Raw genomic sequence first — 26717 nt, 5'->3', positions numbered from 1 at the left:
ACGTTGCTAAGCTAATTTTCTTATACGTTGCTTAATTAATACAAAATCTATGAATTCTAAAATATTCGGACAACATTAATACTTTCCTATATGTTTCATTGTGTGTGTGTGTTTTTCTTTTGTATTCATTTGTAACACCAATAATCTGCTTCAGTAATATTGCGTACAAAAGTGGATGTCACTTTTCTTTATTTATAATAAAGATGTGTGTGTGTACGGGCGCGCGTGTGTGTGCATGTGTTGGAGTGAAATGCGCACATCATAGAGATTTTTTTTTTTTTTGAAATTTTAATTAATTAAGCATTAAACAAAATTTTGACGTTTCCCCGTGATAACTTCCTGATAATATTACAGTACAAAATTATTTTTGTAACAACTTAAAAGATTTAGATATTATCTCTTCAATGACAAACTTTTTAACATAAATTAATTTTCTATTTTTAAACATATTTTAAACGTATTTTCCAATAATTTATTTCACAAAAAATAACTATGAAATTTAACCTGCACAAATACACTACGCATACTCAGGAAAAATTGTCTTTTATCAATGTAATGTCTTCACGTTAACAAAAGCTCAAAACGGAAGATTAAGTTAAATTTTTCAATAAACTAAATCTAAAAAAAATTATAAAATTTTACACCCAATAGATCAAAGGAAAGAGGATCAAGATACTCATTTCATAATTTTTACTATACGACTAAAGTAAATGCCAAGATATACCTCATTATGGAAAAATATTAGACGACATAATTTATATATTATATATTTCGGAAAAATATATTATATATATATATTTCGGGGAAAATATTTCGTTGATTTTATTAGTTTATCCGCACTTTTATATAACTTGAATCTTAATTTTTAGTGCGTGTTTGTAAGAAGTGAAATTAACATGAAACATGATATTTTTTGGAAAGATAAGTTCAATAAAAAATTTCTGCGAATTTATATAGGAAAAAATGTTCTAAATGAAATAAAAAATACTACTTTAGGCAATTAGAATCAATAAGTATTCTGAAGATTTATATTTTTATACGGATCCTTTGCCATATGAGTCATACTTAATAAAGTGTCATAGATTATAGTGCCTAATTCTTCAGACACTAACGTTTCAAATAAAAAGAAAGATTCATTATATTGCGACTAAAACTGAGTGATTTATTATTAAATTTTAAAAATGAGTTATTTTAGACACGACATTGATCGTCTCAAAGATGACGCGCCAATCAGCCCCCGGACTTTTCCAAGACTGATTATTATAAAATTGTTGTTTGTTCTAAATTTATATTATTCAAAACTTTATAATTCGATCAAATTTGATTCCAGAAGGCAAAAACATTTTTTTTAATTCAAAATTTGGAGTGTCAAAAATATTTTGCAGAATATAACTTAGGACCAAAGAACTGTATAAAATTTAGACTTCATAATTTTTTAAAGCATATTTATCTATAAAATTAAAATAAAATATTATTATTTACATCATTTAAATCCTTTTGAAAGTAAAACTAAAATAACATTTTTTTATCTGTTTTGTTTTTAAGTTTGGATCTTTGGGCGTTGAAGGTGTTCTTAAAGAAGCCAAAGTTGATGCTGTAGAAGCTGAGAAAACCTTGGAAATCCTTTCTAACGCACCCAATGTCATTAGTAGATTGACTAACCATCTAGAAACAGTAACAACTGTAATGCACCCGGATGTCAAAACGTTATTCCAAAATTTGGATCAAGGTGTTCAATGGTTGACAAGTGAGTGTTTGATCAAAATTATTCTTTGTTTTTAAAGCATTTTACAATTATTTATTTTCTGGTTAACACAAAATACAGATGTATTTTACTAACAAAGATAACTCAGGAATAAAAAAAATGTACAATTTTTAGTTTTGATTTCGAATTAAAGAAAATAAATTTAAATTATAGATGATATTTTAATACTAAATTTATAAGAAATTTAAGAGCCGAGATCTGTAAATATCATCTGAAGCATTGAAGATCTGAATCTTTTAAATATGTGTCTTTCATCTTAGTAAAAATTAATTATATATTTAAATGAAAAATTTAATAGGATTCATTCTGACTCCAATGCCATGCCGACATGAATATCTATTCTAACCTTTGTATAATTAAAAATAAATTTCTAACAAAATTTCAAGCTTTTACTTTCATATTTCAGTGTTAAATTTCTATTTAAAACATTAAATGAATTTTTTCTCTCATTTGTTTTTCAATAGCTCCCGAAGCCTTGTCGACGGGAGGCCAAATCCTCTGTGGAAAACCCCTTACTTCTCTTAGCCGCAAATTCATGCTGTTGTCACCTGAAGATGCTGAAAATAAGATTGAAGAAAGAGAGTTATTGAGGTTACCAAGTAAGTTGTGATTAGATTTAAGGTTTCTCTCTCCATTCCCTCTTTATTTTATACAACAAAATTTAGAAAAGATAAGTTAAGTTTACTCTGATGTAATTTTAAATGAAATCAGAAACCTTGATGAATTTGATTTTTAACTTACAAATTGAAATCTAGTCTAGCCCTAACTGAAACATTTTCAACTTAATTAACCGGCAAGTACCAAAATTTTATGATCTGAATATATTTCATTGGCACTAATTAAAGTTCATCTTATATGACAAGTTATAAGTGCTAGTTATTAAAACAAATTCTAAATGTTATAAAACGCTAATCAACACAATTCTTATTACTTTTTTTTTTTCAAATTTTAGCTTTAACATTCTAAAATTGCTCAGATTAAATCTAAATCGAATTCTACAAAAAAAAAAAGTTTGAAGAGAGTATTTCATTTTACATTGATCCTTTCATTTATGAAAATTTATGCATATGAAAATATAGAGTTTTTATTCTTGGTGAAATGAAAAAAAAAAAAAAATGCTGCTTTTATATTAATTAAATCTATTTTTTTTTTTCACTTCAGCTGATTTTTGTCGCCATGGTTATAAGGAGATCATGAAGATGAGGGGAGGAGCTATTTTATGGGGTTTCTTGAAGCCTCTGTTCAGAGGAAAGATCCTATATGCTCCAAAAGATTATGGCCCTGCACTCACAATCATTTCCAAGGTTATATCTATTTTCAACCCTTTTATTTCTGAAGAAACTGTGATAAGTATTCACAAATGTTTCTGTCACTTCTTAAAGCTCTTTTCAAATGCTATATTCCTATATGTATGTATATATATATATATAAGAATTTCTTGTTGACTATAACAAAATCTTTGAAATTTTCCCAGCATATACGAATTTCGTTAATAATAGAATATTTCTCTTATCTTGAGTATAATCTGCTTGATTACAGAACATTATACTATTCAGCAATATAATAGGTTATTAACAACAGAGTATTTAAAAGCAGCCTAATAAAATTAAATGATTGAAAAAATTATTTAAATCATTTTTCTCATTTTTTATATGAAATGAAATTATATTCTTAAGAAATTATGTTACAGAATCAAAAATTATACGTATCAACAAGAACTACTTTTTATAGGTGAATGAGACTTTTAATATCTTAGAAGAGCAAGTGCACTTTGTGAAAGCAGCAGCTGAAGGTTCAACAGGTTTGCATTATCTACAAAGGAAAAATGAAACTCTTCAATCCTTACAGGTAATATTCTACCAAAAAAAAAAAATTTCACCACTGATACAGCAATCATAGACTGTGGAAAAATATATAATCATTTCAATTTGTGTGAAAATTGTATGTTAATGTAATGTTTGGCAATGAAATTTTATTACAAATAGTTTTTATTGAAAGAAATTAATAGAAAAATTAACTACAATTAACTAAATAGTTATTTTGTAAATATAGCAAAATAGTATATCTCAATATAAAAGTTACATCTCAATGTTCTATGAGGAATGTAGATTACTTAATGGGAGGATCACAAATTGGGATCCACACAATTAATTCCTACCTTTTTTATGTGATATGAAATGTGATTTATTTCATTGACCTTACTTTGATACTATATATTCATGTAATGTGCTATGCATCTTCATTTTGGTATCATGTTCCTCTTTTAAAAATAAGAAGTGCATTTTCTTTAAACTCAAGTTTTCTACAACTTTAATTTTTATATTTTTTGCCTTAAATATGGTTTCTTATAAAAAGTAATTTAAAAACTTCTCTTTTGATTCAAATCTTCCTTGATTCCCGAGTCCATAAATAAAGGGTTTCATTTAACACTTTTGCTGAACTTTTTTCTTCTTTTCTTTTGCAGAAACTTTTGTCTTCCAAGGCAGTATCCAAGTTTCTGGGCTCACCGTCTTGGGGCGCAGCCTTGTCTTGGTTAGAAGCCCCAAGCTCTAGCAGTTTGTCCCTCCTTCATCTAGTGGAGTTAGTAGGTAATGTCACAGAATGCATCAGTTTGGACAGATTTTTAGGCTTCGATACAGAAGAGGAACTGGAAGCGGCCGCAGCAACTCTACATGACAGAAGAGAATTCATTGCAGGTGGGGTTTTATTTAAATTTTAATGAGTTAAATGAATGTATACAAAATTATTTGACCTTATTCTGCTGAAGGCCTAGATGCTACGACCTCTCTAGTCATATTAAAAGCTGGTTACTTTTCCTCCTTTTTCTCCTTACATTTTTTTCAATACTATATTGAATTCCAGTGCTCTAATCAGATCACAGATAAAATTATTGTTGAATCAAATCCCAATTGAAGCTTAAAAATCTATTATGCTTACACAATCTCAATCCAAGTGAAAAAAATGCAAAATATTAATAAGTATTTTATCCTAATCAGACTGAATTGTATTTGATTTTGTATCAAGCTCAATAGGTGTTCGTTTGTATCATGAATATATAATTATGCAATCTGGAAAATTTTTCAGCCATTGTTTTCATGCAAGAGAAACACTTAGACAAACGATGGGCTGATGGAAAACAGGAGCACCACTTACCTAAAAACGTGCTTTACAAAATAAGAATGGATATAGATAATGTACCAACAACGGAATATATTAAGTACAGGTAAGAATGTATTTTATTTATAACTCATTAAAATAGAACAAATTATACTTTTTCAGTTACAAACTGCACAATAAAGAATGCTATAATTGTATTATGCGAAAAAAATTTGCATCTAAAATCTGTTGAATCTGCAATTAATTAATATGTTGCCTTTTCATTGGTTTAATTTTAAAGAAAACTTATTATATGATTAAACTATCTATGAAGTTGCTATCTCTATGAAGTTGCCTTAATATATCATTTGACAATGAAACATCTTTTAACAGTCTTTTTCCATGATTCGAAAATTTAAGATGTATTTTCACAGATCAATGACATATTAAGAAATAGAATCAAAGCTACTTTCATTTGTAACCATTTTCCCTTTTGAGGATTTTAAGTTAGAAGATGGAAAAAAAAATAAAGATAGATGAATGAAACATTTACGTTTTTGATAGCACTATGATATTAAGAGACTGATGTCCATTCTAAAGAATTTTATACGCAATAAACAGAACATATGCAAGATAAATTTGACGGAATCATGAATATGACTTTATACCTAAAACATTTATCTGCAATTAAATATAACCAATAATCTCGTGGTACCAGTAAATTGCCAGAGGCGAATAGTAAACAATGTAGAAAATATTGTCACATAGGTACTCTAGTGTGGAACTCAATGGCACACACAAGAAGTAGAACTAATCCAATTTATTAACTCAACTCTGAACTCAGAAAACAGTGACCGACAGATCGTCTGCTTTTATACTAGCAGGGTAAGTTCCAGAATACTTTTATGGAGACAGTAAGAAAAGTCCAGAACACTTATCTAGTAAACTAAAGAAAGGTCCAGAATCTTCTGAAACATGAAATAAAAGAAAAAATAAAATAAAGGAATTAAATATTTACACAAATTGTGAATCGCATTGTCTCTAGCGAGATTCGAACTTACGATCTCTTGATTATGGGATCAGTGCTATGACCATTCGGCCATGGAGAGTCGATTGCCTCTTTTCAATGATTCGACTACCTCTTTTCTTGATTCATTAGGAAATTTAGCATTGAATATAGCTATGTAGAATACGGTTAAGATTGCGTTTAATTAACTGCAGCAGTTAACAGAATCGCGCAAATCTCAGATCAAGATCTGAAAAGGTATCTTCCATGCACACTGAATTGTTCCATTTATCCTTTAATAATAATAAAAAAAAATTGTGCAAGTCAATTAGGACTTACGATCAAATTTTGTTAATTAATTTTATAGTAACACAAAATCTATCAAAATATTACACAAAAATGATAAAAATGGTACAACAGATCTTGCTCCATTTTGATTCTTTCTTTATCTCGAACACCTCATTCTGATTCATTAACTTCAAAAACTGGAAATAAGTGTTGTTGGCATAACTTTTTAAATGGTACCTTTGAAGATCTCATAAATTTAATATTACGATTTATTTTATTACTTAATTTCCAAAACTCATTAATTGCAGATGGTGGAGACCTTACCCATACGATGACTTCTTCGAAGATCTTCGCTACTTTAGAGGTTTTCTGCAGCTGCAGGATACTGTCGACTCTGCCATCATCGATCTTCAGACCCAAAGTCCCGGATCTTCGTCAGAAGTGAAGAAATACTTGCAGCAATTCCCTTACCCATGTCACCAAAGAGATAAGTATGCTTTCGTCGTTCGGTTTTTGGTAAAATAGAATTATGTATATAAATTTCTAGCTTAGTGTTTATAATTTGTGAAACCGAAATTTTCAAGTTTTCAGACATCTTTTCAGAATAATGGAGAGGCCTCTTGGAGCACCTATACCTTACCCGATGTTCATATAATGTCACTTTTGCGGCAATCGCAAATCAAATGATTGAAGAATATTAAGGACATTTACTCAATCTTTCTTTTATGAACATGTTCATTTGTAAAGTGTCTGTTGTGTCAAATGTACATGCCCACTAGGTGCATCGCTACATGCGGTGCGAAAGTGGAAATTTTTGAACATAATCAGAAATGTGATGTGAAAATGTGAAAGTATGTCCTAATTCTCCAAAACTAAAAACCTTTATATATAGTTAGAAATGAGGGTAAATCTATATCGCTTTTGTTAATACGTTTGTTTTGTCAAAATATTAAATTTAAAAAATTGCTAACCTAATGTCATTCTCTTATGTTAAATAATAAAGTGTTTGCATTATGTCGGTAACAATAGTCCCCAAGTATAAATTCTTTCACTACTTTACTTACGTAGAAATCTCCAAAATGCGTACAATAACTCCAAGTATTGGAATCCTATCAAAAAATCTCATGTTTCACCGCACATGATCATTGCATTTAGCGCATTTTGTCTAATATCGACTTAACGGAAAATATCTGTGTAAATTTTAGTATATTTTACGACAGTTATAAACGATTCCCTTCATTCCCAAAAGTTGGAAGCTGTCCTTTGAAGATGTTCATTCTCTTTAACAACATTGAAAAAAAGTTTTAAAAAATCTGAGTTTTAAATATATACAATTAATAATCTTCTTTAAGAAAGCAAAGATATAATATATTATTTGGTATTGTCCTTTTTCCCGATACTTGTTTATTATTATTATTTATAAATTACTATAAATTCATGCATTATTATTTAATTAATATTCTTACATTGTTATCTTTAATTATTCTGCATAAATGCTTTTCTGATTTCTATAAAAATTACGATCTGAATAAAAATATTTTCCAGTTAAAAATAATATTAAATCTAAATAAAATTCTTTAATTAATTCTAATTAAAAATTTCAAAACAGTCTTTACTTTTATATTTTATTTATCTTGCTATATTAGTACCAGTTTTTTAATGAAAAGAAATAATAAAATTTAGAATAATAAGGGTAAATATTTAAAGTTGAATTAATTGTGTTATGTATCTTTTGCTTGTAATTAATTGAAAATGATTTAACATCAGAATACTGCATCTTTGAATACATCATATTTTGATATCGCCTAAAGTATCAATCAAATAGAACGGTATCTTGCATCTTTCTTATTCCTTAAATGTAAAAGTCAATGATTGATAACAGTGAATTAAATTGTTAATGGTTTATAATTACTTAATTCTACCATTTGAAATTAATTGTTATAATTATTTGCTCTACCACTGAAATTAAGAAGATTTCATTATCTTTTAGGTTCGGCACTTTATTGAAAGGTTCTATGCCAGCTGTTATGACTATATCTTGGGTGTTTATAGTTGCCTTTTTAGTTCGAGAACGTGTTTTGGATCGTGAGCTGGAACTAGATGAGGTAAGTTATATAGCCATCTCTAGCATTAAAAAAAGGTAATCCGTGCAGAAATAGAATTATTGGTTGGCAACAAGTGCGGATTTTGTCAATAGGTGATTTTAGCACATTCTTTTGTTTTGTCAGCGTGTTCAAAGCACCTAACCTATATTATTTTCCTGTTATTTGGACTTCCATCTTTAATTTAGTAAAAAAATTGTAGCGATTAGTTATTTTGTTAGTTATTTTTGTTGCCTTTTTTTTTCAATTTAAAAATGAAAAAAAAAAAAAAAAAAAAAAAAAAAAAGAGGCGCATATTAGGCATATTTTCAGACATTATTATTTCCGAAAGGCAAGAACGCATCGCAAGCATAAAAGTTCTCCTCAAATTTAATACGTTTTTCTATAGAGAATAACCTCTATTAATTTTTTTAACTTCTAGGCAAAATATCATTCCTTTGAAAATTGATTCCATTCTCTTAACCAAAATTCCTAAAAGTCTAAATCCTGTATTCAATCAAAAACTGAAACTTTCTTTGCTAATAAATCAAAACAAGAAGTATTTTAATATGTGATAACAAAATTATTATTGAATTATTAAAAATCTCAAAACAGCAAGGGAATTAAAACAATCTCTTTTACATATTCGATGTTTTCTTCCAGACTCTTGGTGTGATGGGCTTACGCAAGAGTTCCGCCTGGCTCGCGTGGTTTGTAACCGGCCTTTGCGTACTGCTAGTTTCTGTGATTGGTATTGTAGCTGTGCTGAAATGGGGCGGGATCACACCAAATTCGGACCCTGTCGTGCTATTCCTATTTGTAGCGGATTTTGCTGTGTTGCTGATTGCTTATTGGTAAGACATACAAAGTTATTTTGCGTTTTCTTCAGTTGTGTTTTCTTCAAGATAAATAATGACTTTTCATGAGTTTAAAAAATTTCTTTCGTACATGTAATATTTCCAGTATCTCTATAATAATACTGAATATTGAGAAATGATATAATACAGATAGTTTTGATATGTTTGCATAATTCATATTGTTTCATAAATTAGATTCATGAAATCGAAAGCAGCTCATCTGTTTTTTAACTGAAAGACAGAAGAATATATTTTAATTCACAAACTTTTGTGAATAAAAATCTTACTAAAATCTTTAAAAAAACTAAATCTTAAAAACTAAATACATATATGGAGTGGAAATATTTTGTAAAAAAAGCTGTACAAAAACTTCTGTTCTTTAAATAAATATCACCACCATAAAAATCGAATATTTTGAATTATTTAGGTTATTTAAAATCACTAGTCAACTTATTTAAGAGCCTTCAAAATATCTTTTTTTTAGTCAGCTGATGAGCTCTTTCTTCAGTCGAGCTTCCACAGCAGCATTGTTATCGGTTTTGCTGTATGTTTTGTCCTTTTTTCCCTTCCTACTTTTCGTCACTTGGGAATTGGATTTTCTATATTGGCAGAAGCTGTTATCGGTAAGTATATATATTTTATTATCCTTACAATATACTATCAATTTTATTCTAGAATTATTGAAATGACATAAGTAATGTTTACTCACATCTACACAAGTCATAGCTTCCTTTATTTTTAAAAATAAAGCTTTTTTTAAGCCCAGTTCCACTCTTAAAAACAAAATAATTATTAAAATAATCTTCATTTTGATGTCATTAAATGAATCATATCTATAATCTATTTTAATTTTAAAGATTTAAAACCAGACTACGAACAATCATATTTGTAATATGATTGTTTGTATCATAACATTTAAAATTCAATTAGAATCGCCTGTAACTTCATAGTTGATTATATAAAGATTAAAATTAAATTGTTTAAATTAAGTCAGAAGTCAAAACTACTACCTGGAGGGGGGGGAAAAACTATGAACCGTTATGAACAGAACTTTGTTAGTTCTAGAATATTACATTCTTTTGCTTAAGAATATTCTCGGAAGATTCAGCTTAGTTATACGGAAAATTAAATTTGCAGATATTAAAAAAATCAAACAAATAGTTCTAAAGAAAAATCTTACAGACCTCCGCAGCAAAGTCTTTTTTAAGGACAGGTGTACAGTGTAAATATACAGTATATATAGTCTATCCAATGATTAGGGAAAATAATATTATAAAAATTATTATAAATATTATAAATATATATTATTTTATAAAAATTAGGGTGCATAAATATTTTCATCTTCAAATTGCTTCCTATTTAGAACAATATATCTGATGTCTCTGTATTTACTGTTAAATATATCTTTAGAAATCCGCAGAAGAAAGATACTTCGGCTGCCTCGACTTTTAACGTTTTATCACTGCCACCCTCGTACGGCTGTTTTACATTTCCAGAACAGAGGTCTAGTAAACAGGTATGATGATCTTGTGTAGGTTTCATCCTCCTTGTTTACTAGACCCAGATGATTACGATCAAAAATTTAAATGTTAAATCATTATTGAATACGTACAACTTTGGAGTAATGTTCTTTCTTTTTTTCAGAATCTATGAACAGATTTGTCGAATTCATTTCAACTATAATCATACTGAAAAATATTATAGAGAAGTTTATCAATGATCAGAAAACAGATTATACGCGTTTGATGTTTTCAATAACCGTAATTATCTTTTGGTAATCTTCATATTGGATCTTCCTCTGTAAATTGCTTAATCTGCTTGAAAAGATATGTTTTCTTCCATTAACAATTTAAATGTTTCTATGCGAAATTTCATAAATTTTTTGAGAGTTTTTCACCAAAAATTTGGTGTTGAATGGGAAAAATTTGGTGTTTTTCCCATCTATTCATCCATCTCTATCGTAAACAAGCACAAGAATCAAAAAGCTACCAAAAACTCCCACTTCACCTATTCGTTTGCCATGTTCTTAGTTGCATAGAAAAATACTTATTGACGGTTTGCTGTTGTTTCAAGAGTTCTCCGCCTATAGAACATACACAGTCAAACATTTCAAATTATTTAGTTCATGTATTTACTTGACAAAGTCTTTATATGAATATCGCTTTTTAAATTGTTACGCTAAAACAACTAATATTGTTAAAATTATCTTATTTGTAGAGTTATATTTTCTTTTCGTATATTTATATATATAACAAAAGATTAACTTAATTTTTTGCTAAAGTTTCTGAGCATAGAGCATTCAGCAGCGTCGAATGTTCTGGAATGTTCAAACTTTGATTAACTTGGCGTTTTTTATTCATTAGCTGTTGGCATTATACATAGATAAATAAGTGTATTGAGTAGCTCAATGTTTATATGGAGATTTTTTATAATATTAAAGAAACTGAAGGAAAAATTTTCTAAATTAATTTATTCTGCTCTAGTGTGTACTGGTATCCACTTCCTTCTGCTTTGGTTGCTTGTATTTGAACCGGTACGAGGATCAAGGTCAAGGAGTTCACTGGTCCAACATGTGGCAAAGCCCGGTAGCTGAAGACAGAATGAATTTCGGTACAACACTCGTCGCTATGACGTTATGCTCTCTACTGTACTTTTTCCTGTCCTGGTATATTGCAAGAATTACCACAGGTTTGTCATTTCCTTTGCCAATAATTGAACTGATGAATGCATAAATTATCTCTAGCTAAAAGTTCTGCCATTGAAAATGACGAAAAAAAATCCGAATTCTCCGATTGACGTTAAATAATCGTAATAAATTCATAAAGCCTGGGGAAAGAAATTTACCATCGAAAATGCAACTTAAAAGTTCGCAAGGTGACATATTTTATACTTTTTATACAAATATTTGATTAAATATGTTAACTTTAATAATATAGCATATTAACATTTTTCCGCTGGTATTTTATTTAATAACAATATTATCATATTTTGCGATTTAAAATATTCAATATCTACAATCATCTTAATCGAATGCTATTTCTGTATTTTACTATAATAGAGAAAATAAATGCCATTGACTTCAAAGTAGGTTTGTTTTTGAAGATAGAAATTTATGCAATCAACTGAACAATAATTTTTCATTTGATTTTTATAGAATAACATATAAAAGTTGCCTTCTTAAGATCAAAATATGAAGATACAATTTGAATAACAACATAGTCTGTTCTGTTTGAAATCCATGAGTACATGGATAGGAGTCATTCCATGATAAGATTTTCCCTTTCTGGAATGCTGACAATCATTAACTACCTGGATTGTAAAGAACCGTTACCTAGACGAATCTTTTTCGGATAGTCGTCAAAATAATAGATTGTATTATGAGTACAATGGTCTAACTGTATGAAGCGTTTGGTAAAACCTTGAAGATTAGTTTAGTCATGTGAATCTCAGAAGGGTGAAATAATTGTTAATATTCAACTCATATTACAATAAGATTGGTATATCCATACAATTAGTATTTATATGTGAAATCGTTTTCAGATTTTGCAATTTCATGTTTTTTAAATAGATTTGAAAAAGTTTTTCTTTTTTGTGAATGAAGATAACTTGTATCTCATCTGCAGGCTTAAAAGGTAGAAAACCTTTGGCGTGGTACGTATTGCTAAAACCACCAGCACTAGTAGATAAAAAGATTGAAAATGGATTTGCTGACCATAACACAAAACCAAGAAGTATAATAGAAGGTATGATCTTTCTCCTTATTTACAAATATTTAATACTATATAACATAATAAGACTTTAATCTTTTGCATTTCATTCTAAATAAACACTTATGGATAACGAAAACAATATCAGGGAATTTTTTTAACTGCATAAAAATATAGGCGATAATTATTTCAAGGATATAAATGAATTATAATTTTTTTCATTATATAGTAATATAACGGAATTTAAAAAAAAAATAAAAAAAAACTTTATTTGGAACGATGCTTTGTGTCAAGCAGAGCTTTTTATGCAAATGCATTTTTCGTTTCAGCTTTTTTTTTTTTTTTTTTTTTTCATATACCTATATATCAAAAATTTACATTAGTTAAAATGCGCCTTTCAAATCAAATAGAAAAAAATATTCATTGATAAAAATTCTAATCAGTTAATCACAATCCAAAATAAGCAATATCAAAATAACCATATGTCTTCATTTTTAAATCTAGTTAGAACAGTATTTTAAGGTATCTTATTTTTGTTAAATATTCCAGGAAATAACAAATGTTTGTCTAAACTATTTTTAATTTCATACTTTGTTATTTCTAATAGGTGTAAAGGATCAGACAAATGCTAAAAGAATAACTGGGATCAGCCTAAGTAACGTGCATGCCCTTTATTCGAAGAAGGGATCAAAGGAATGGCGGGCTTTATCCGGACTGAACTTGGATCTATACGAAGACCAGATCACTGCTCTTCTCGGCCATAATGGTGCTGGTAAAACAACAACCATGTAAGTTAAATTATCCTTTCATTTTTTGCAAAGAAAATTGTTTGACGTTTTCAATTGCTTTTGAAAACTAAATCTAAAAATCTGTTGCACTTGTTGACAGATTGTTTAATATAAAAAACGTCTTCTCGTTTTATCTTCTTGCGATGTAGAAGAGAGTGGGGTAATTCTCTGCACTGCTGTTTTCGGTAATAAACAGAAAGCGATCTTGGTCCGCTTGCTTAAGTGTTGGATATGTTTTAAAATAAGTCCCTTCTCCTTCTAATTATTTCTCGTTTTTATTAGAACATAATCGAATGTTAAAAGAAATCGTTTTCTCTATAATTTCGGGTATCCAGTTTATAAGGTAAAATTCTTTTTCAAAACCATAAAACAACTTGCATCTGCAAATATTGTCAGACCTGGCATTTTTCATTATAATAGATCATTTTATTAGTCAATTTATCTATTTTTAACCGAAATGAGAGCTGTTGAATGAATAAATTCTAAGTGAGATGGTTCTAGCAACATGGAAATTAGTACGTGATATTGTTTTTTTACAAAAAATGTTTTACCTACTGAGTGTTTCATAAGTTTTATGGATGCCTCAAAATTATATGCAACATATTTTAAAAGGAAATTCCATAAGGGATCATATTATTAAAAAAAGGCCAAACTGTCAATCATAAACCATGTGATTATTTAAAAAGAAAATAGTCGAAAACTACTTAAAACTTTTAAGCAATATTTGAAAAGTGCAAATGAATCAAAAAACGAATCTACAATTTAAAACAACAATGCAAAATCATGAGGGGAAAATTGGGATAAATAAAGATGAAACAATTCTGATGTTTAGAATCCTAGGAAACTGTAGGAAACATCATGCAGGTTTGTGCTTCAATTCTGCCGAAATATAAGATCTGAAAATTTGTAAAGAATTTAATTAATCAATTTGCTCAGATGAAATTTATAAAGATAGTTGGGGGAAAAAAACCTATACGAATTTTAACTTCGTTATCTTATATATATATGCATTTAAAAATGTTCTTTATTTTGATAAATTGTTCCATATTTTAGCAAAATATGCGAATTTTAGATCAAACAATTAATATTTACATTTATTTTTTTAGATTTCATAAGATACACTACTTTTATTCTTAATTCACAAAATGTCAGTTCAAGGTCACATGAGAGGGGCAATGCCGCACAAATGTACTTTTTAGAAAATTGTTTATTTTGAAAAAAATTGGTTGAATAAAAAAGAACTTCTGGGTCATCATACTTAATAAATATTAAAAATTACTAAATTTACTATTATAAAAACTCCAATAAGTGCACGGAATTCCCTCCCCCAGTCTCCCTTATTCAAGATTTTTTAAAAGAGATTTTAAAAAGTCGTCTGCTATAAGCCATCGATTCTGAAATATTTCTGACAAATATGAAATAAATATATAAGCGAAATCTAGATTCGAATTCGAATTTACATGAAATGTTTTGGATAAAGATATTCATATTCTTAAGTTAACTTCTCCATGATCCATAACGCGACTAGCGCGTTCAAGTGAAACTTCTGCAAGGCGGCCATAACGCGCCACAAGCGTTCTTCCACATTTTAAAACTTTTTATCGTTTAAAACAATTTGTAAATATTTACTTATTTTTTTATTTTTGTTTGTTTTAATGCGGCGAAAAACAGAGGAAAAACAGAAATTTTCGCGGACTGGAGAGGCAAAAGGGTTAATATAAAATATATTATAATAAAAACTGAAAATTTGGTGAAAGAACAAGACATATTTTCTAATGGTTCAAAACACACAATTATATTTAAAAACATTAAATTTTAATAGTAGTAATGATGAAATTGTTTCTTAATTTTCAGAAAGATTCTAACTGGAAGAAAACTACCCACAACTGGAAAAGTGTCACTTTATGGATATCCTATTCCAGAAAAACTGGCTGAAGCACGAAAATTAATCGGATATGCTCCTCAAAATAATACTTTGTATGATAAGTAAGTAGGCATTTTACGAGCCACCACCTTACATTAAGCCTTCACTTATGATTTCTTTCTATTTAAAATCCTAATTCATCTTTAATAATATTTAAATCAACTTTAATAATATTTAATCAATAATATCTATTAAGATAAATATTTCATAATGATGGATTTATAAAAAATTAAATTTAAATTTAAACTATTAAACTTAATAGTACCTGTAACTAATTCCATGCAATTACTTTAACATAATTAATTGATGACCTGTCAACAAAACATGTGCAATAGTTTTTCTTCTGAAAATTTACTTCCAAATATTGATGTGGATGAGTTCTTTGATTCAAGTTTTATAGAAAATGACATGTAATGCAAGGAATTGTAAGTAATATGTGTATTTAGCATATGTGTATTTATATGAAGTGATTTATAGCGATTTTATCATACAACTTGAAGGTGTACCCAATTTTTAAGGTGCAACATTTAGTACTTCAAATTATAACAACCTTGCATATAAATTTCTTTTAAAAAATATTTATGCTTCTTCCCTTATTTGCATAGTATTCCTATGTTATATAAATAAATAAAGAGTAGTTACATATATAGTTAAAATTATTCGAAATATTTCATTATAATTTTTTATTGCTTTTTTGAAGAAATAATACAGTGCATATAATGTATACCTATTAAAAATATCCAAATAAAATTAACTTCCACTTTTTTTAAAGACAATTATTAATTTTTTCAGGTTGACAGTTAAAGAACACTTAAACTTATTTGCTCGACTCAAAGGTATTTTGGACGCTAATGTTGTTAAGAAAGAAGTAAACGAGTAAGTACTTTTTCTATTATTTCACTTTTTACAAAAATGTATGATTTAAATCTTATACTTCTAAAAACTAAATAACCACAAATAAAACAGAAGTAAATATTGGAACCCTTCTTTCGCTTGAATTTAATTTGTTTTATGAATTTGTGAGATTGTGAAGGTTTATTAATATTGTGAGATCTTAGTAGAATTTTTTGGTGATTAATCCCTGGCATACGGTTAATAGTATCCGAAATTCGATTTCGAATTTTGTTTTAGACGCGTTTTTTCCAACTGAATGAAACCAAAATTTGACACGGGACTACAAATGAAGTCATAAAACCGTATATGAAATTTCTTGTATTTAAGTCGTTATATTTTCGAATTATCGTGTTTACATGCTCGTAAAAGTATAAATCGAAGATGACCTCATGACAGATTTGGTTCCGGATTTGATATTTACACTTTAGATGTTAAATGTATGTACTAAATATTTTTTCTCATTTAGTTCTATTGTTTTTGCAGTTATCATGTTATATTCGGATAAACGAACAAACAGACTTGCTTTAGATATATTTCGTTCAAAATTTGATAGAAATCTACAAATTTAGTGTAAAGACTCCCATACCAAATTTCATCCGAATAACTCAAAGCATGTTCACATATAAATAAGCTGACAGGCAGACAGTCATGGAGCTAAAAATATGTTTTTCAAACTCAGGAGGATCTAAAACATGGAGATGCATCAAAATTTCGAGTTCGATTTTTTGGACAATTAACGGGAAACTTGGGAATACTATATAATAATATTGTACTTGCTTGATAAGGGTAAATTTTAGTTTATAAATTATACTTCAGAATTTTTAAAATATATGAAAATTCACATAAGCAATGACTATTAAACTTTATTTAAAACCTGCGAACATTAAGACCTATAAGATTGCATACAAAATTCACAAGACAAACGTTACTTAGAAAACAATTGAAGTCATTCATAAACTGAAAATAAAAACCTTTTAAGAGTCAATAAATACCAACAGCAATACCCAACTTCTCTGATCACTGATCTGCTCAAATTTGAACAAGAAAAAAAAAATTATCTATAAAACCTTTCGTTTGTTTTTTTATGATTTTTACCTTCAAAATTCGGGCATTTTATAAAATTTTTCTTTAATAAATTTTTCGAAACTTTACCAAATTCTGAAGTTATTATCTCAGCTTCAAATGTTGGAAATGCGGTCAATTCTGATAAATCTGCTTATCGAAAAAATGCCTTTTTTAAAATTTTCGTTGTTGTTGTTTATAATGGCACTTGCCATGGACAAGCTCACTGACGAAGTCAGCGATTTTAAGTCAAGAGAGCGTCTCTTGTTTTAGTAGCGCCAAGTAGGGCCAAGAGTACGTCTTAGCTAGTCACGCATCACATTCGCTTGCACAACCCCTTTATACAGGAGGGCACATTCACATACCTCACAGATAGAACAGATGAAGAACAACCATGCCCGAACCGGGACTCGAACTCAGGATGCCTAGATCACGGGGAAGACGCGCTATCCCTATGCCAGGACGCCGGCTTAAAATTTTCTGAAAAGTACTATTGTTTTGGTAAAATATTTGGCAATCTAAATTTTAAAAAATGAAACAAGACTTAATCATTCTAAGATAATATTAAGAACTAATCAAAAAAAGTATCCAAGAGCTTTTACAAAATTACTTTATTACTCTAAATTTTTAAATTCAAACTGTTGACTTTTGTTACAGAATGTTGAACCGATTAAATTTGATCGAAAAACAAGATGAATGCACCGAGACATTGTCTGGTGGTCAACGCAGGAGGCTTTGCGTTGGTATCGCTTTCGTGGGCGGGTCCAAAGTAGTTATTCTGGATGAACCCACAAGCAGTGTTGATCCTGTTGCTCGCCGCAAGATCTGGGACCTCATCCTTAGCTACAAAAAAGGTAAACACTCATGTCTTTTCAATGAAAAATTATACTTTCAATAACATCATTTTTATTATCATTAGAAGATCAGTTTCCATAAGAGTCAAATGGAAAAGAATTCCAATTGATTGAATTATACTCAGAAATGAAATATCCTTAGAAATATCGATAGAACCTACTGTCAATCTCGTAATTTAAGTAGCAAACATAGGACGTTGGTAAGGTCGAGAATTAACTTCTGGACAAAATTAAACACCCGGCACAGATTTTTCGCCAATATCTATCAAATCGTGCCAATCAGTAGAAAAATTTCAGCTAAAGAATACAGTTACGCTACCATATTTTGGGAATCTATCGTCTTTTCAAAAATACAGTGTAGCGATTTATCTTACTCTTTAATTTAGCTCACTTCTGCTTAATTGTTTCAATAAGTTTCTATATTACTATGTTAAAAAATTTTCGGATTTATTTTATTATGGAAGCTCGAATAAAGGCAATATGTTAATCTGATGCTTAATTCAAAATAATTATCTTGCTATTTATTTTTTTTATTATTGTCCATACAAAAAAAGTAAACAGAGATTGCAAGCTTTTTTAGCCTTCCTTTCTAGTGCCTTTTTCTTCACAGTCTTAAATATACTTATAATATTAAATATTTTAATTCACGTTATCGTTGCTGCGTAATTACGAAAAAAAGTTTAAAAATAAAATAACGATAAATGAATTGCGTCCAAATTATTATAAAGCTACGATGTTTCGGACTAAAAGTTCGAATGTACTTTATTTATTTATTTTATTGTTTAAAAATTCAAATTACAGTACACTTCCGATTATCCGCGGAATTGGGTGGCGCGGCCGCCGCGGATAACAAAAATCGCGGATAATTCGAAAAAAGCTAAAAACGGGTATAGCAGAAGAGAAAACAGTCATTCCAACTTTGAAAAATTGTTTTATGTACAATAAAACGTAAAATAAACAGCAGGAAATGTTTAACTAACGCTTACTATTTTAGTATATCACTCAAAACTAACCTAAAATGCATTTTGTTAATGAAAACAGAAAAGTGCTTTGTACTTACGAGAGGCGTCAAGGATACACAGAAAAATTAATACATATGTACTGTTTTAATACTATAATGTATTATGTAATTACAAAAGCGTAACTGTAAAACTACATCTTTTTGAAGAAATCAGTCATTTGTGTTTGCTTCTTGCTTTGGAAGCTTTTTCTCTTTGCTTGGAAGCAAAAAAAAAAAAAAAACTTAGTGCGACAGGCGCGGATAACCCGCCCGCGGATAATCGGGAGTCTACTGTATATAATAAAATAGTTTTTTTTATTTTATTGATAAATATTGTTTGTAAGAATACATTTATTCAAAAAATTTAAAAAATTAAATTTTTATTTTTAATTCTACGAAAAAAAGTGCCTATCAAAAGGCATTATTCAATTCATACTTAATTATTCGCTTCAAATTTCAGGTAGAACTATCCTCTTTACAACACATCACTTGGATGAAGCAGACATCCTAAGCGACCGGGTTGCTATTTTACATAAGGTAAGAATGCTTTTAAGATCGTTAATTCTTTCTTCAGGTATTGAATGCAAAAAAAAAGTCAGTATTTAATTCTTCTTTTTCTCAATAGCAAAAAAAAAGCTAATATATTTTTCTTGTTTTTTATTTTGTTTTCAGGGAAGAATGTTGTGTTGTGGATCGCCTTTGGAACTGAAAGGAAGATTTGGCAGTGGATATCGACTGAGTATTCTACCAGCTGCAGAAAAATCAGAACACGAAGAACGAGATTCTGGGCGTGCTTCTTCAATCGCAGAGTATGAAGAGCATGTCAATAGTAAGTTCTATTGAATTTTTGCTGAACCATCTTGAAATTCTCTAATTTTTTTTTCTTTTTAGTTGAATTACTAGTAGTTGTTATTAGTGGAATAATTAATAATTATTCTTAGTGGAGAAACTAATAATTATTCGTAGTGGAATAATTAGTACTTATTCGTCATTCTAGTTTATGTTTTGAAGGCCAACCTCAAATCAATGTACATGCAACAAAATACTTTATAAAAAATTTCCAGGGCTAGATTAAGCCTTCTAAGGGACAACCTTCAGAAAATACAAATCTTTGAGCCATTCTTCGCCTTCCAAGTCTTCAAACCAATCTCTTTTTTATTTTAATTTATTTTTATATAAGTAATATTAAGAAGCCAATTTTTAAAAACTTAAATATCAAAACGTTTAATTGCAAATCTGTTTCTAAGAAGTTGGTTTTAGTATATAATTTGGTTTCAGTTAATTTTAAAACATGCACAACTGAAATTCAAGAATGATCTTAAAAAAAAATTAACAAAACTTTTCCTTAAACAATCTAAATAATATTTAATAATACGATTGGATAGTTTTCAAATTACAAATCAATTTCAATTTCCAATCATCAAATTATTTTAAAATCACAAAATAACATAATAAATAACTTACAAACGTTAATAAATCAAAAATATTACTAAAATAATGTTCCAGGATTAATTTGAACAATATTTGATTAAATTTGAATAAGTTTGGTTGAATGTATTTCATAATTAAATGAAGGCAAAACATTAAACAACTTTCAAAATACCGCAAAAAAAAAAAAAAAAAAAAAAATCTGAAAGCCTCGGGCCTCTTTAAAGTTATGGGGCTCCTAAGCAATTAAACAATTTGCCCATTTAATAATCTATCCCTGAAAATTTCCACAGAACTCCCTTAATAAAATCGTGTCCATAAGTTAAGGCCACTGAGAATCCCAGAAAAACAGATATACTTGTGCAAAAAGTTTTAGTGAAAAATAATATTTACATCCTTATTTTTTTGGGAGGGCGGGGGAATGATATGCTTTCTTTTCAAGCCGAAAATAAATTGGGAAATTACGTTTAAAAAAAACTTCATAAAAAATAGGGAAGTCAATGAAGTAGGTAAAAGAAATTACTCTTTTAAGTAATATAGTTCAAACCACACTGAAAGCCAGATATTGTCCAAATAAATAATCATAGTTCAGAAAATCAACATGATCAATTTGTGTGTAGTCGGGTGGTTAAAATGTGACTGGGCGCAAATCCAAGTATCCAAAGAATTGGGAGTTTCACAGAATATCATATCTAAACTGTGGTAATGGTTTCAAGACGATGCAAACAAAAGAAAAAAATGGAGAATATATTTGTCTTCAGATTACCAATATTTGGCAGTAACTGATAAGAAAAAGGCTGAGTACAGCAGCAGAAGTTGTCGGCAACCACAGCAATTTTGAAGCTGTTAGGAGGATACAGATCGCAGGCCTTACAGATAGAATTTACATTATTATAAAGATTTTTTTTTTACACTAAACAAAGATGGATCATGTCTTATTTATCCATTGCTGTTGTCGAGAGCCTTGACAGAAGTGTTGACACTTTTCTTGGCAACACAAGTTTATTATATTTTATAGATTAAATGATCGATAACTATTTATATATATACAATTAAATTCCCATTTAAAGTTAAATTTATTTCTCGAAATTCCCACTGGAGTTCCAATCAACACATACTCTTACCAGTATCAGCCACACACTCCCACGAAATTCTTCGTCTCTCTTCATTTCATCTCCTTTCAGTCATTCGCCGGAACAGCTACGTGGAATTTAGAGGCATGACAACCGTCTTATCATTTTTCATGTTAAATTTTAACGAAAACAAAAATCGAATTATTTTTTGTAGTGGACTGCGACGGTGTCATGGAATGTATTCAGACATACGTACCTGACGCAACTCTATTGGAGAATGATGGCAGTCACCTGGTCGTCAGTCTACCAGCTGATCCTTTAACATCCAAACCCTTGTCTGAATTTTTCACTCACCTAGAAAAGTGCCTTCATCTGTGGGGATTCCAGAGTTGTTCGATATCCAGCGCAACTCTCGAAGAGGTATTTACTGCAAAAATAATTAAATTTTTTTATGCTACGAATTTAAAATAGAAAAATTATACAGAAATTCAAAACACACGGTTGTCCTTCCCCACTGAATTTTTACTACTGTAGCAGAAGATCTTATGACAGGAGTAAACAAATCACAAATCCTTTCAAATGGATATATTCAATCCTTTTCATCTCAGTTGGAAATATTTACATATTTTAATGGTTTAGAAACTAGTTAATAAACCAAGATTAATATATATATAATTTAAATCTTAATTAATTTCCTAATTTTTATCATAATTTAGGCCATATTAACTTCATTCTAAAATGTTATTTCATAATCCAATTCTTATTTAATTAATTCTACAAGCGCTCAAGATAATTTATGATGTCAGCAGGTTCTGACGCTCTGAGTGGAGGGATAAAAATCCCTAATGTTTACAACACTCTTTTAAAAATAATATTCCGTTTCGTAAGACTACACGTGCCCAAGAAATCCCTATCAAAATTGCATAGTAAGCTCCCTAAAGGGAAAATTTTGCTCCCTCCTGTTCTTGTGTTGCAATGTAGACTGATGTATTGTAACTCGCTTTTTCTGTGTACAAATCATGCCTCCCTGGGTGAAATAAAGCGAAATTAAAAATTAAAAATTCTCTTCCATTCGGCCACTTGACTGTTAAAATATGAGTAATTACAATACAACTCTCTAAAAGGTCATTTTTTTCTGGCCATTTGTTCTAGTATATTAAAATATTTTTAGTATTGTGATTGGCTTAAGAAAAGTAATTAATTCAGCTTATTATGAAAATTAAATTTGATTTATTAATTAATTTGATGAATTAATAACTAAGTACCAATTGAAGACACATCATTTTGTGTGAAAGTTTAAGAATCTAAGTTTTTGTCTCATTAAAAAATTTGTGAGTAACTCATTCCAGCCTACATATTTTCATTCAATGATTGATGAATTAGGTAGTAAGCATAGCCCCATGAAACCCATAGCCCCTAGAAAGGGTAAAATAATATTTTCATCATTTTACGTTTCTACTGAGTTGTTTGTTTGTCACGAAGCAGATGAAGATTGACGTCATATGTAAAGAGAGGGTCAATCATATTGATTAATTACAACTGGATTGAAACATTTCGACAAATCAATATTAAATCACGAATATTATTGGAATGTTGACAGAGGAATTTGCTGTTTTAATTGAAGTTGCAATTATAGTAACACATTTTCTTGAAACAGATGTAATTTTCATGATAAAATATTTTTTAAATAATTAATTTATTCCTTCGTGCCTTCACTGATTTATCATCACAATCAGCTATATCGTGTGCTGACACGACGCTTTTAACAAATTGAACTGCATTCTATGAAGTAAAAAAAATCGAGTAATTAAAACTGACTATGACTTTAGTTTCCTGCATAATTTCGTTAAATCTTATTCGATGGGCGATATTCGAACGGAGCAGATAGGAAACGTGCCCTGGATATCTATGTCAAGAAGGACAAGCTGCAATTTCGTTTAGTTGCATATAATGCACTTTTTTTCTCTAATTTTTTTACACTTTTTGGTGAAAAATTAAACGTAAGCAGCATAAAAAATTCTCATAAAATGATGACATTTGAAGGAAAAAAGGGCTGGGGACAGAGAGGCGCATTTTGTTATTAGCCTTGTGTGGTATCGTGTGTGTATATGTCAATTATTTTGCTTGCTTTTCACAGGTATTTTTGACTCTGTGTCGCTTAGAAGACGCTAAAGCTGCTCACAACTCTGAAAAGTTCGCTGACATTTCTCCTTTCCGACTGAAGAAGACAAGTGAAACAACATTCAGTCAGAAGAATGATGATTGCTGTAAAAACTGTGATAACTGTAAGCATATTTTATATTTCTTTTTACTCTTGAAGTATCTATCAACTTAAAAATTCTCAGATTTCATCCATCAAATTATTTTATAAATTAACTTTCCCATTAATAGCGTGAGTTTCTTTTTTTCTTTCTTTTAAGAGCATTTTAGTCTGTTCGAAGTTATTTCTAACCTATTTCACAAACTTAATGATCGAATACGAGTGTTAACAATGGTTACTAATTCTATATTCCGATTAACACTTGGGTGCTATGGCTGCAATTTCTGCGCTTGTTTACCTGGATATTTTCTTGGATTTTTTTTTTTTCTATTACTTTATAAAAGTACAGAGCTTGTTTTTCTTTAGAAGTTCTGCAGAAAGAGCATTTCTTCCTTATCTTGATACAAGAAACTTTTATAATCTACTTTGAACTATCTTTTAAATTAAAGAACCAAGAAGGTCAAAAATAATACAACCTTGTAACGATGAATGAATTAAAAATATTTTTACAGGTCATCATTAGAATTTTCATTAATCCATGAAACTAAATAATTATTTTCAAAATAAATGAAGGCCCTTGTCATTGAAGTAGAAATACAGAAACAAAGAAAATTTATTCACAAAATGATTAGCAAAACATTAAAAAGCAAACTTACTTATTCTTGTACATTTTAGTGCAGTACATTTGTTCAAATTAAATTTGCGATTCTCTTAGTTCTGGAATTATAAAAATAACTGTATTTGTTGTTGTTGTTGTTTTTTCTCAATACAATAGTATCGTTAAATGCCTTAAAGGCTAGTAAGTGACGTAACAAGCTCAAAAAAGAAAATTTCTAAATTAGAAATTTCAGCAACATATTTAATCTCATGGTATTTGCAATACAAATGAGCTTATAATCATGGCCAATAATATTTATTAAATAAGTATTTTGACAACTTTTTTATTGTTTATAGAGGAATTAATTTTCATCATCTTAAGAAAGTCTAATAAATGGCATACGTTAAAATATTATCCCTCAATTACTTTTTTAAGATATTTTAGGTAAAAGGGAAAACATTGTGCAATAGTCTACATTTTCTAATTATAATTTTAAATATAAACGGTATTTTTCCTATTTAAAATAGAAATATTTGTATGTACTTCATTTTTATATTTTCAATATTCTAACTAATTAATTGTTTCGAAAAAAATTATAGATTAACGATTTAGCTCATTTTTTTTAAATGCAAAGTGTCTGCGAATGTTTTCAACAAAATAATAATTCTAAAATTCAGCAAACTCAGTATAAGTTTTTAGAGAAACTATGACTATTATTTATTCACAATGGTAGAAGCACAATGCTTAAAACATGTTAGCTGCTGAAAAGCCATTGACGACTATTCTTCTGAAATAAAAACTGAAGTCTCTTGGTCACATCCACCTACTCATCTTATTAAATGAATGAAAACACTATTTCATATTTTAACGTAATAAGACCAGATAATAACTGATTCTACGCTAACTGTTGTTTGGGACATGCATCAATATGCATCCGAAACATTAACGAAAAAAATCTGGCCTCATGATTAAACCGCCATGTTCCTTGGTCGAAATCCAGCGTATTTCTTTGAAAGTTCTGGTTTCTTTGGCCTGAAATTTCTGCCAAAAAGAACTTCTATGACACAATCTTTTTCTCCTAGATGAATGATTTGCTGTCTTTATAAGTGTACTTCTATCCTAGTTTCTATGGCAAATATTGTTCTATTTGCTATTACTTATTTCGTATTTATTGCAAGAGAGAGATTATTATTTATATATGGATGACTTGAAAAAATTGTATTGAATGATTGTCACCAGTAGTGGATTTAGAAATTTTGTGATTTTAAGAAATTATATATAAATAATAATTATATATAAATAATATATAAATAAGAAATTATATATTTCTTAAAATCACAAAATTTCTAAATCCACTACTGGTGACAATCATTCAATACAATTTTTTCAAGTCATCCATATATAAATAATAATCTCTCTTATTTATATATGGATATAATTATATAAAATATAAGTTACTTAAAATATAAGTCCCTCTTTTAACAAATAGGTCAACTAAACTAATAACTTCTTTTTTAATCGACTTATCTGGGGCTCCTTTCATTCCAGCGGCTCTAAGCAGCTACCCCGTTTGCTTAATCGGAAATTCGTTAGGTGTTTGTCTCATATTATTGCAATTTAATTATGCAATACAATATGACAACTATCTTCTTAAATATTCATCACATATCAACATTTTAAAAATTCACTGTGAATTTTAATGATCAATATTTGACAAATTGTTAAATTTTTCATTTATTTTTGCAGCTATGGTAATCGAAATGAAAGAAAAGGACAGTCCTACCAGTAGGCGTGGTTTTCGTTATAGCGCTCACCTGAGGTACAACCAGCTGAATTCGTTGATCAAGAAGAGGTTCTGGCACACGAAACGAAATTGGAAAGCCCTTACATCAAGCATTGTGATGCCCTGTGTTTTCATTGCCCTGGCCATGGGATTGGCTGTTGGTAGACCGCAGAAAGCACCTGATCCGTCCATAGAACTGACACCTGCTCTCTATGCATCCAAAGATCATAAAGCAATATCATTCTTTGCGTAA

The 26717-nt window shown here is 29.1% G+C and overlaps 1 protein-coding gene and 1 long non-coding RNA gene across 3 annotated transcripts in view; one reads left to right on the top strand and one right to left on the bottom strand.

Moving 5' to 3' along the window:
• The window catches only part of LOC129971430 (phospholipid-transporting ATPase ABCA1-like), a 169166-nt gene that overhangs the window by 117192 nt on the left and 25257 nt on the right, over positions 1-26717 (top strand). For both annotated transcript variants that reach the window (XM_056085187.1, XM_056085186.1), the window contains exons 42-62: positions 1546-1747; positions 2230-2364; positions 2927-3069; positions 3497-3613; positions 4230-4461; positions 4850-4988; positions 6464-6646; positions 8146-8260; positions 8900-9090; positions 9578-9716; positions 11577-11781; positions 12717-12836; positions 13408-13588; positions 15443-15574; positions 16305-16388; positions 18126-18322; positions 19783-19859; positions 19995-20151; positions 22038-22243; positions 23961-24108; positions 26428-26713. In XM_056085187.1, coding sequence (XP_055941162.1) covers positions 1546-1747; positions 2230-2364; positions 2927-3069; positions 3497-3613; positions 4230-4461; positions 4850-4988; positions 6464-6646; positions 8146-8260; positions 8900-9090; positions 9578-9716; positions 11577-11781; positions 12717-12836; positions 13408-13588; positions 15443-15574; positions 16305-16388; positions 18126-18322; positions 19783-19859; positions 19995-20151; positions 22038-22243; positions 23961-24108; positions 26428-26713 — 3389 coding nt within the window. The remainder of the gene's footprint in view (positions 1-1545; positions 1748-2229; positions 2365-2926; positions 3070-3496; positions 3614-4229; positions 4462-4849; positions 4989-6463; positions 6647-8145; positions 8261-8899; positions 9091-9577; positions 9717-11576; positions 11782-12716; positions 12837-13407; positions 13589-15442; positions 15575-16304; positions 16389-18125; positions 18323-19782; positions 19860-19994; positions 20152-22037; positions 22244-23960; positions 24109-26427; positions 26714-26717) is intronic.
• Positions 18062-22069, bottom strand: LOC129971431 (uncharacterized). Its single transcript, XR_008784800.1, has 2 exons — positions 21875-22069; positions 18062-18311 (listed from the first exon to the last, which is right to left on the bottom strand). It is a non-coding gene; the product is annotated as an uncharacterized LOC129971431 (long non-coding RNA).

The sequence above is a fragment of the Argiope bruennichi genome, chromosome 6, assembly GCF_947563725.1.
Source record: "Argiope bruennichi chromosome 6, qqArgBrue1.1, whole genome shotgun sequence".
NCBI lineage: Eukaryota > Metazoa > Arthropoda > Arachnida > Araneae > Araneidae > Argiope > Argiope bruennichi.
Note: the sequence above shows the minus strand (reverse complement) of the source record. Positions and strands in the feature narration are given on the sequence as shown.